General features: G+C 30.0%; 2 protein-coding genes across 7 annotated transcripts in view; both read right to left on the reverse strand.

Moving 5' to 3' along the window:
* Positions 1-12,340, reverse strand: part of LOC100118113 (probable pyruvate dehydrogenase E1 component subunit alpha, mitochondrial) — a 239,705-nt gene that overhangs the window by 166,345 nt on the left and 61,020 nt on the right. The window lies entirely within an intron of this gene.
* LOC103315549 lies at positions 6,250-10,305 on the reverse strand. Of its 3 annotated transcripts, none has more exons than XM_016987276.3 (6): positions 8,569-9,507; positions 7,994-8,445; positions 7,626-7,892; positions 7,406-7,525; positions 7,094-7,315; positions 6,250-6,989 (listed from the first exon to the last, which is right to left on the reverse strand). In XM_016987276.3, exons 3-5 carry the CDS (start codon positions 7,791-7,793, stop codon positions 7,217-7,219), a joined length of 387 nt encoding a protein of 128 aa, XP_016842765.1. In that variant the 5' UTR covers positions 7,794-7,892; positions 7,994-8,445; positions 8,569-9,507; the 3' UTR covers positions 6,250-6,989; positions 7,094-7,216. The 3 variants fall into 3 exon arrangements, with proteins under 3 accessions (XP_016842765.1, XP_031784028.1, XP_032457808.1); XM_031928168.2 differs by lacking the exon at positions 8,569-9,507 and having other exon boundaries at positions 7,994-8,261; positions 8,329-8,542; XM_032601917.1 differs by having other exon boundaries at positions 7,994-10,305.

Raw genomic sequence — 12,340 nt, forward strand, 5'->3', positions numbered from 1 at the left:
TGGGCCTTGCTTGATTTTTTGTCTTGTGGCGCTTAATAATTGTGTATTAACAATCGGAAAAAAAACTGAGGATGGGGCACGAGTGGCCGTTGCGCTGCGGTGCACGGCCGGTAAGACAGAACATGACAGAAACCGTGCTATACGTGCCCCGACCTGTGCCACCCGTGCCCCACATCGCGGGGCAAGCAGAACATTTTTTAATTTTCGTATTTATAAAAAACTACAGCTTCATTTAACTTTTTTCATCGACCGATTTCGTTTTAGGGTGTTATTGTCTATCGAGTTCACTTATTGTCATTATTAATAACTCCCAATTAAAGGCTAAAAATTGAAATGAAGTTAAGGTGCCACTACTGCCCCACCTTCCCCTATGTAGTGTTGTTAAGGCTTACAGTTTGGGACTTGCTGAACGACAACAGCGCCACTGTGTGCTCTCTCTGAAATTTGCACGTCCAAGCAAAAGTGGCACACCTAGCGGATTTCCCTAAAAGTGTTGAAAGTTATAATAAGCAGACGACAAACAAAATATGAATATACAAATATTACATGAATATGGACTTGAGATAGAAAGTTGTTGCTCAAAAATTAATAAAAAGTTATAATGTTGAATAGGGAATACTACAATGAATTTGAATGCTTTTCTACTCTTTTTTAGTTTCTGCCTCCATGTATCACGTGGTCTATTATAACTTGCAGCGCTGAAAATAGCGCCCTGTAACGGTGCTTGGACGTCTGAATAGATGTGTTCTTATCTAAATAGTTCTTAATTCTGTTACTACGGTTAAATGAGATTTATATTTCCGGAGCAAATTATATCATTCTGTGCGTTAAAAGTATAAGCTAATGTATTTTAGCAAAATAATAATTTTCTGATTTTCCGTAAAAGCCATGAAGTCAAGTTAGCCAATTGTGTAAGGAGTGAAGTTGCCTTTAATTACTAATGGTGTTATTCTATAGTTACATTTATGTAGTTTATGATTCGGATCGTTTGTCTGATTTTAATATTGAAGTTCACATTCCATATTTAGTTAGTGTTGTAGATTTTAGTTTGTTTTGACTTTTCAATTTTAAATTGTAAATTGTATTGCATATATTGTTGGTGCGTAATAATATTGTTTAATAGTTATTATTTTTCTCTAATTATTAGTGATATATGTGCGTATATGTATATAATTAGTTGAATTTCACAAGTGTTCCATGTATATGTATCTCGCCTTCAATAAAGTACTTCAATGGAATTATTAGATAAGTTTTTTATTACAAATTAAAAACGAAAATTATTGTTTAAAACTTTTTCTATTGAGCATTTACTTTGTGAAATTTATTTTATTGTTGCAGGTTCTTCAACGTTTATGATGTTTGTAGCAGATGAATTTTTCTATCAGCTTCTTGACTAGTAAAGTATATTATTTTTAATTTATTAAAATTATTATTTATCTTGTATATAAATGATTTTGTTGCATTTCATCGCAAAGTATAATGTCATAGATATTTCATTATAATTAAAATATTGCTATCATTTTAATTTTCTTTATTATTATTATTCATTTTTCAATGCAATAATGATTGTTATAATTTGCTACGTATAATCTAGTTACAATTTAATTAATGTATACAATGCATGAATTACAATTTAGTAAAAGTATCTTGTTCAATATTTGTTTAAGAACTCGATTGTATGATGCAGTAACCATATATCATTGAGTAAATGATTTACATTTTTATAATTTATATGTATTTTTATAATTATGAGGCATAGTGTTACGTTCAGAGCAAGCAAGATTAAAAGTAGGAGAAAAAACTCCAAAAATGCAGTCTAGGCGTTGTGCAGAATATCGTATATTTATTATATATAGTGAGTTTGAGTGCAAAAAGTTGATTCAATCAAGTATGACAGGTAATATAAGGATTTTTTTTAAATTTAAGCTCAGCGTAGTGTAGAATATGGTATATTTAATATATATATATAGTCACACACACACACACACTGAGTTTAGGTGAAAAAAGTTGATTCAATTAACAAAATTATTTAGATTTAATGACATAACTACAAGTCGACGGAAAACCAGATATTTTTATAAGAATTACATGTAATCCGAATTGGAAGGAAATTCAAGAGCATTTATCACAGTATGAAAGCACAACAGATCGTCCTAAACCCATTATAATCCTGATGGTTACCCTTATTACCGACGAAAAAAAATAATAGTAAAATTACGTTTTCAAAACATAGGATTGCAGATATTAGTTTTACCGTGCCGTATAATCCATATTTATTATTACTTTTAGAATGTCATATTAATGTAGAAATATGTAGTACGATTAAAGCTATAGAATATTTGTTCAAATATTTTCATAAAGGTCCGGATACAACTCTTGTGAAATTTGCAAATGAACATAATCCAGATTATGAAGACAATGTAAACGAAAATAACGATACATATAAATATGATGAAATATCACAACATCTCTACCAGATATGTATGTGCACCTGAAGCTATATATCGCACATGGGAATTTTTACTACCTGAGCAATCTTATGTAATTAAAAGATTAGCTGTTCATGAAGAAGGCGAACAATATGTTTATTATCAAGAAGCATGTGAACACGAAATGATTGATCAAAATGTCCATACTACATTGACATCTTGGTTTAAATTAAATAAAGAAGATATATCACGAAATTCCGTACCATTATGTTTTTGATAAAAAAAAAAAAATGGAATAAAAGAAAAAAATGTATAAAACTCTCATTAGTAGAATGTATTTTGTAAATCCAAATAAGCGCGAAGCATTTTTCCTACGACTTTTATTACTACATGTACGTGGTGAAAAATCATTTGCGGATATACGTACGGTAGATAAAATTATTTATGATAAATATGGAAATGCTTGTATATCAAGAGGTGTTATTAGTACTGATGAAGAATAGAATAAATGTTTGGCAGAAGCTGCAGTATTCAAGTTTCTAAAATCCATGTGTGAATTATTTGCATACATTCTTGTATTTCAAAGACCTATTAATTCGTTAGAATTATACGATAAATATAAATGTCACTTTATGAACCCGAAATTACCAAAAATTCAAGTTTTATATTGTACCTTTCATTTTAATTTCACTTTGCTAACAGTGTGCACCCGGGGATATTCATTAAGAACTGATTCGCGCTTCTGAGTTCTCCCCAGTTCTGAAGAAAACTACGCATCTAACTTTAACACATTAATACTGCCTTCGACGGGTTATAAAAAGATAGCCGTGTGCTGTCCGGCTGGGCTGGCTACGTCAAGTCCCAGTCGGTTTCCTCATGAACGCAACACGTAATCTTTCGTACTACTAATCATAGCATCTTAACACCTCGTGCTTATAACGGAGTAATGACCACGAGGTCAATACATCCAATCATTTCTCAATTTATGTATAATCCGTTTTTTTCTTTAGTATTCACATAACCAAGTTGTTTGTATAATCTAGATTACATATTAATGTATCCTAGCTTCCAAATTATTATAGACTTTAGCTTGTTTGATCTAGAAGACCTGCTTGAACGACAGGCTTCTGCCTGTGTCACTGGCAAGGTCAAAACAAGTTATTATTCTAATTCATAAAATTATTTTACAAATAAAATATCAATATTCAACAGTCAACCTTACAATATCCTTAATTTCTTTCAATCATTCATCGACATAAACATCATTATTGTGATTCTCCCATACAAGGCTTTTCATCCCATATTTAATCTCGTTTCATACTTAAATAATTATCGTGGTTATTTAAACAGACATCTAATTCAATTTGGCTCCAGTCAACAATTTAATAGTATTCATATTCTATAATAAAATCGCTCATCGATATTTTTTTCTTTGTATTAGAATGTAATATTAGATATAACCACTGTTATTACTCTTGTTGCTATCGCCAAGTATATTGATTGCTATATTGCTTTGGTCTCCATATTGATTTGCCTACTTGATTTGGACTAATCATAAAACGATTAAAGGCTTCATGCCGCACATTTATAATAAACCATAAATATATATTTTATTCTACCTCATCCTGCTACGACCGCTCAGTACCTTATGGACCCAAAATTATTATTACAAAATTAAAAGATTATTAATCGATCTCTTTCTCATTCAAAGTTTGCTTTCAATCATTCAATTATTTCATATCTAGTTGCTACATATAAAAATAATAATACAGTAAACTGTACTGTTACCCTTTTGTCAACATTACTTTATCTCAAAACGCAAAATATTGAATAATCTCGCAGTATAATTATAATGGCGATTACTTAGACAATAAAAAATAATTCAAATTTTAGTAATGTGCCATTAGAGAAGATAACTCATCCAATCAATATAAAATTGATGTTTTGTTAATGTATTATTAGTGGCGATCACTCAGTCAAACAATATGAAATTTATATTTCAGTTATGTATAATTAATGGCGATTACTCAGCCAATCAATATAAAATTAATGTTTCGATAATGTATTATTACCCTAGTGGAAATAAAAAATGTAATAAAGTGTAATAAAATATAAAAAAAAATGTAACAAATCGTACCATTTTGTATGTTTTTGTTGGATTTCGGACCCTTTTTACGTTTTATTACTGTTTGTTACATTTTATTACATTTTGTCACGTTTTATTACAATTTATTACAAATCCATTGATCCAGGATTTCATGGGGTTCTCTTCTTTTAAACAACAAATGTAACAATACGTAAAAAAGTATAACAAAATGTAAAAAATTGTCTGTAAGCGTAATATTATATAAGAAAATGGCGACTTTTTTATTTTCTCACTTCTGCTTACATTCTTTTACTTTGTACGTTTGAATATGACCTTGCCTTGACCTTGAATTCAATGGTCAAGGTCATTGGTCATGCCGATAACAGTACAACTGGTTAGCTGAACTCGAATGCATTCAAGGAGAAAATGTTACCCACAAAAGTTTTCAGTTTTCTCCCCGGCTGACGAATGGTCATCTTGACCCTGTCGTTAAACAGGATCTTCAAGGGCATTTCAAGGTCAAGTTGATTTTTTGAAATGGAAACCCCTACTTTTAGCCCCATAAATGAAAAGAGAGTGACATTCAAAAATGAAAAAATTTTCAATATTTCCAGAAATTTTCAATATTTTCTAAAATTTTCGTAATTTTTTCAGTTTTCTAAAATTTTTGTAATTTTTTCAGTTTTCAAAAATTTTCAGTCATTCCATTATTTTGTATTAGTGTCAATTTTCAAAATTCTTGATGTAGTTAAGTCATTCCATTATTTTGTATTAGTGTCAATTTTTGAGAGTGAACTACTCTTAACAGTTATGTAGATAGCAAATTAGTGCAGAAAAGCTTAATCGTGTTTTTTACTTCTTGTAAATCGATAATTATTATTGAAAAAAATCTGTTTCCCTGTTTACTGGTCTGTAACAAATTATTTTGATTTTGATCATGGCTGATTATGGTCCCAACCAAATCGGTGATATGATCATGATTGTACAGCTTGTGCAGCAATCCCTCGAGGTGTTCTACTTAGAACCATAAGACAATTCAGAGCTCGACTTGATCTTTGCATCCAAAAAAACGGCGGTAATTTCGAACAATTAATCAATGGTTAACTCCAGTTCACATTCCATAAAAATACCAAAAAAATAACAAAAAGGGAAAAAACAAAAAAAAAAAACAAATAAAAAAAATACAAAAAAAAATAAAACAAACAAAAAATGGGATGCTAAATCCTTTTGACAACCTCCTCGATGGTGCATCCTGGGTTCGGCTGATGTCAAAGGTAATTTCCGCACAAAAGATGATTTGTTTCCAAAATCACATGTTCGAACGTAAAATTTCCCGCTCTTTCCATTTCTGGTGCCAAAAGTAGGGGTTTCTATTTGAAAAAATCGACTTGACCTTCAAATGACCTTGAAGGTCATGCTCAATGACATTGTCAAGGTCATCATCAGATAGCCAGGGAAAAATCCTAAAACTTTTACCCGAAACTTTTTTCGCTGGCATGCTTTGCTAACGAGATAATTGAGATTAAAGATTAAAATGACTCACCCTGTATATGCACGTGATAAAACGTAATTATTATGAATATGTGAAACCGTAATTAAGAGCCGAATTATAAAAGCAGTATATAATAATCGCGAAAGAAAACTTTTGAATAGCAAGATGTGTAGTTGAATTAATATGCACAAAAGGAAACTATGAATAATTTGAGCGGTAAGGTGTAAGTAAGAACTATAATATTAAACAAAATCTTTATTTATCAAAAATACATTTTATAACTTAACATATTTTTCTCTTTGTGATTTTTACGTTAACATATGTGCGTGTGTGTATGTAAATATAATATACCATAAAAAGGTTTGTATAAGGATATTACCTTAACGTCAACTTACAAAGTAATTACAAAGTAATACATAATTACTTTTACGCTCCTAACGAATAAACACACCTTAATTTTTACGTCTTTAGAGACTACATCAATATCAATACGTAACAAAAAGTATAGTTAAAATGGTGCTACCATTGCATACTGCGCAAGTATTTTTTTTAATCTTTTGTACTTAAGTCATTATATTCTTTTTATAAATTAACTTTTGGAATACAAATACTTTTAATTTGAAACTAGTACATAAAGCAAAAACATGAACTTAATCTTTGGATAAAAAATACTTTCTATTTGAAACCAATAAATAAAATTAAAAAATTCTTGTCAATGAACATTAATAAATATCGAGGTAACTATAAGGAAGTAAATAATATTATTTTTAGATGTCATCATCGAGGAATTCTAACCTTCTGGCCCCTCGTTATCTATTTAATTCCACCTCTTGTAATGCTCTTATTTCTTTCTCCTTTCTTTCATCGTCTTCAGTTTTCAAATCACGTATATTTTTTTAAATATGTGATGTGACTGTTCTTAATAGACGCATCTTTTCATCAAAAGGTAATTTTTTTCTTTGCAAGTAATCATCAGATAGACCTGTGTAAAAAATATTTATACATATAAGTTAATTTTACAATAATCAAATATATTTTCTTACAATTAATAGCTACATTATTCAAAAATTTTACAAATGGACTTACTTATAATAAGCCGTAGTAAATTTTTTTCTATTGCTTTAACAGGAGATCTGTTTTCGAATCTTCTTTCCTTTTTGAGTCTGCCTAGATCAATGGCTCGATTCATCAGCTGATATGATCCGCAGATTATACTTGATGCCCTTCGAACAAATGTTGAAAATTTTTTTTCGCTTGCACAAGATTCCAATTTAGATCATTAGTTGAGATATCTTCACCAAGATATTTCTACGGGGAAATAAAATTGATATAATTTAGTAGATTATATAATTATTTAAAAAGATTCCATAAAATGGCAAATATTGAGATTGTACTTACCTCACCAGTTTCTGTCAAGGTGTATCTTTTCATTTTATCCTGATAGCCAGGATTATTCACTTGATAATATTTTAGAGATTCTGTGATTAAATCTTCCATTTTTTTTGTAATTTTTTTTACCTAGAAAATATAAATAATAAATAATTGTAAAAAATATTATTTACATATACTTTTTTTACAGGCACGATATTTACACACAATATTTAGCAATTTTCCTTACTTTAGTGGTTATTACGTAGACCATTTTCATTCCTATTTTCATTGCTATTATGGTCTTCTGGATTACCAACCTTTTGATTTGGTTGTTGGTTATTACGTGGATCATTTTCATTCCTATTATGCTCTTCTGGATTACCAATATTTCGATTTCGTTCAAGTGCTTGTCCATTTCTACGTGGTGATTCAATTACTTGGTTATTTTCAATCTCATTGGGCTGATCATCTATTTGAACGTTTCTATTTTGCTCTGTTTATTGAAGAGCATGATCTTAAAAAAAATGCGTTGAACGTTATTTTTAAACTCAAAATAGTAATTTAATATGATGTAATATAAGAAATATATACTCAAAATTTTACACGTATGTTTACCTTTCTGTTGAAGGCCTGGCTTTAGCTCACTTGTTATCTTATATAAATCAGCTATTAGCTTGTCTCTTTCTTGAAGTTGCTGTTTTAAGAGATCTTTAACACATTTTAACTTTTTCACAATATCTTGTGTATCACTCAAAAAATCAGATTCTTCTTCTTCTGAATCATCTTTCAATAGTCTTTTATTGTTTTTCGTTTGAATTAGTATTTCCATACTTCTTTTTGAGATTATTTGACTTGTGAGAAATTATTCGTTTTCTCTTTTCTCCTGAAAAATTTATTTGAATATATGAGAATTTAGATGAATATATAGATCTCTAGTGAAATTTAGTTACAAATATGCTTATTATTAAATTTCTTCATTCTCTCTGGGCTGGAATCAGTATCGATAATCTTTGGCCTCACTCTCCGACCACTCGTTGTAATTTTTGTTTCAATATCTTCTTGTGACTCTATGAAGCATAAAATATTTATAATAATTATAATATTTTTGTCAAAATTTATACGAAATAATAAACAGAAAAATAATAAAAAAATTATCATATCACTAATTAGAGATAAAATTTTGTACTCACTTCCTAAAAAAATAATCACAACTTTGTAGTAATCATACAGGTGGTCATGGTCTTCATCGCAGGAGTCATCACAATTTTTTTCTTTTATGTAATAAAACTTCTTTGCTTCGAAATCAGTCTTTTGGTAGAAAAGGTCCATCGCATTCTTTAGAAATAATGATGTCCGTAATTGGAACAGTAAAAAATTGATTAGGTTTTGTCTTATACGCAATATGCGCATATACTATCGACATTTTCGGACAATTTCGGTATTTCTAAAAAGTCTAGATATACTGATTACTCAAAAAACGTATATAAAATTTACATGAGCTCTAAACGGCACGAGATAACTTTATGTGCGCAAAAATACTAAAAATAAAAACACGCTTTCTATCGATATTATCACATCGTGTCGAAACAAAAGTCTCGAATCTTCTGGAGGCACAATACTCTGTGCTCGGTGCTTCGGGAAAGCCTGGTCAGCTATGTCAGAGAGACAGCACTATATCGCGAACATCTCTCTCGCTCTGCACGTTAATTGACTGGTTACTGGGTACCCCCCAGTACCCATACTGTTCGATATAATGCTGCCTTTAGCAGTATATGCTCTATGCTGTAAGAATACAATCGCACGAAATAGGGAATTTGCTTTCTACTTTTTTCTCGAAGATTCCGATCTGAATTCTTCGTGCGGAAAATATAGTCAAAGCGGAAACAATTTATAAAATATATGTATAAGCTAAGAAGTGTTTCAATTAATTATATGTCATTAGATCGTAGACAAAAAATCTTGTATCTACGTTCTATTTATAAAAACGGTTAAATTTAGGTTATGACGGTTAGGACTATTTATACTTTATTATGATTAGCTTTTTATTGAAAGAAGAACTGATAATGGATGATAAAAGTAAAAAAAAGTATGCATATTTGTTAGATGCAAGTGCTACATTGACAAAATATGGAAAAAAAAGATTTAAATCATTGTCTGCAAAGGTAACTAAAAACTAACAAAATTTATTTTTATAATGTTAAGTAGACTTTAATAAACAATAATATATGGTTTTAAAAAATGTATTATTTGTGGTCATTAAAATACTTTTATTTTCAATTATGCGATCAGTTATTTTTAATGTTTGTAATGATTGTTTAAATTTTTAATGAAATCTGTGTTTATAATTGTTAGAGTTTGTAAAGTATTATACTACTTTTAATATACATTTTATTTCAGCCAAAACAAGATTCTCGTGAACAACCTAATAATTCAGTAAATTTATTGAACAACCATGTTTTTGATCGTGTACCAAAAGTAAACAATGAAGTCGAATCTTTTTTCGATAACCTGCGAGGAACGTGACAGCAGAGACGTGCAATTTTCTCTTGATAACAATTATGAACTTGTGGATGAAGAATTTTCTTTAACTCAGTGTGAACTTGATGATAAAGTAGCAACAGTTTCTTCGACAGACAAAATTGGAAAACAAGTAATCGTATAATCACTGAGAATTTGGTTTTCGCTCTCAATTAAAAAGTATCATACGTAGTGGGTTGACATTTTGCATAGTGATTTGTTTCAGGATCTTGAAACAATGTATAAAGTTGACTTTATTTCAAGTGATGTAGTTTACATTTTTATACAAACACCTATCTGTTAATTTTGATCACGCGTAGCCATAGGGTTCCGTGTGAAACAACTAGCAAAAACAGTCGAGTGAAAACTGTTACGCTAGCCTGTTTTTGCATAGTTAAACAAGGATCTCCACTAAAAATTATACGTCTTACATTAATACACTTCATATGCCAACAGGGATATATATATATATATATATATATATATATATATATATATATATATATATATATATATATATATATATTATATAACTTTGTACAACAATTATTTTTCGATTATGTTGATTCTTGGACAATATGATTCCAGATGATCTGGCTGATAAAGACGTACTTGAAATCACACCTACAGATAAAATTCATAACTTCCGTGATTTAACGAATATAGAAGGATTTTTAGAGTCGATTGATGCTCACATTTTTAAAAATAAAGGTGAATTATTATTAATGGTACTTAATTTTGCATTGGCTAATAAGTTACCATTCACAGCCATATCAAATTTATTTAAATTTATTAATTGTTTGTGTGAAGAAGAGGTTGTACCAGAATCGCGATATAAAATAGATAGGTTATGTAATTCTGATCTAACTGTAAAATTCCACGCCGTATGTCCAACTTGCTCTAATTAATTATTTAGGTTCATACGACAATAAGCCAAAGACTGTTCAATGTAGTAGTTGTCATAACGAAGTGATCGTGTCCAATCCGTCAGATCCTTGTTTTTTTGCATTACTAGATCCATCAGATTCCGTTAGAGATTATTTACAACAGCACGAAGACTATTATGATTATGTTATAAACAATAGATACCATGAAAAAAATCATATTAGAGATGTGTATGATGGAAAATGTTATCAGAGATTTGTTAAAATGTTACCAAATCATATTCGACATTCATACGTAACAACGACAATTAATACTGATGGTGCACCAGTATTTAAAAGTTCTAATTTCTCTATTTGGCCTATATACATGATGATTAATGAAATCCCTCCACAAGAAAGATTCAGTAGTTTAATAGTAATTGGTATGTGGTGTGGCAAAAGCAAACCAGAAATGAGTGTAATTTTAGAACAATTTGTCAAATATATAAATACATTTTCTAAAGTGGGTATTCCGATTAAAATAAAAGAAACAGATTATCGAGTAAACTTGTTTGTATCAGTTGCAGTTGTTGATAGTATCGCCCGTCCGCCAATGAATGGAACGCTTCAATTTAATGCTAATTATGGCTGTGACTGGTGCGAACAATTTGGACAATTTTATGAAGGCAGTATGCGAAATCGATTTAATCCTTCTGCACCAGAAAGAACGAAAGCTAATACTATAAAATATGCACGTGAATCTGTTGTAACTTCAATGCCTGTTAAAGGAGTAAAAAGTGCCTCACCGCTATTAAATTTAGAAGGGTTTGATATCATTAAAAGTTTCACTCCCGATTAAATGCATTGTGTATTAACTGGTGTAACTAAGCAATTTACTAACTATTTTTAGGATATGTTATCGCGTGATGAAATTAGTAAACTAGATGATTTACTTCTAAATATAAAAGTTCCTAATCAGCTGAGTCGCTTGACAAGAAAAGTAACAGAAAGAAAATATTGGAAATCTAGGGAATTTGAAAATTGGTTATTATATTATAGTATGCCTCTTTTAGATACCGTTACAAAAGATAAAAGATTATTAAAACATTGGTCATTATTAGTCGAAGCTACGCATATTTGTTTACAAACAGATATAACATATCAAGAACTAAATTGTGTTTCTGATTTATTGATAGACTTTGTATCAAACGTTGAAAATTATTATACGTTAAAAGCAATGACCTACATCGTCCACTAGCTCCTAAATATTGTTAAAAGTATTGAAGACTGGGGTCCACTATGGGCACACTAGGCCTTTGCATTTGAATCTGCAAACCATAAACTTTTATGCGCAATTCATTGTGCAAAAGGCGTTGTTCTGCAGATTATTCGGTATATGAATTTGCAACGAATGGTCCAACAGTTAGAGCAAGTTGTATATCCAGATTGTTGTTAACCGTACGTGAATATTGTGAAAATTTGGATTCTGCGAGACATAAACAAATTTTAAAGATTTCTAATATTACATAGACAAAGAATCTCCCATTGATCCATCCTACATACAAAAGTTTGACGTATCCGA

Source organism: Nasonia vitripennis (genome assembly GCF_009193385.2).
Source record: "Nasonia vitripennis strain AsymCx chromosome 4 unlocalized genomic scaffold, Nvit_psr_1.1 chr4_random0004, whole genome shotgun sequence".
Classification (NCBI taxonomy): domain Eukaryota; kingdom Metazoa; phylum Arthropoda; class Insecta; order Hymenoptera; family Pteromalidae; genus Nasonia; species Nasonia vitripennis.

Coding starts and splice junctions, on each gene's coding strand:
- LOC103315549 (XM_032601917.1), bottom strand. CDS start 7,793: ATGGACAAGCACTTGAACGAAATCGAAATATTGGTAATCCAGAAGAGC. Junction 7,526..7,625: donor TCTACGTAATAACCACTAAA/GTAAGGAAAATT, acceptor TATATTTTCTAG/GTAAAAAAAATTACAAAAAA. Junction 7,316..7,405: donor CCTTGACAGAAACTGGTGAG/GTAAGTACAATC, acceptor ATTTCCCCGTAG/AAATATCTTGGTGAAGATAT.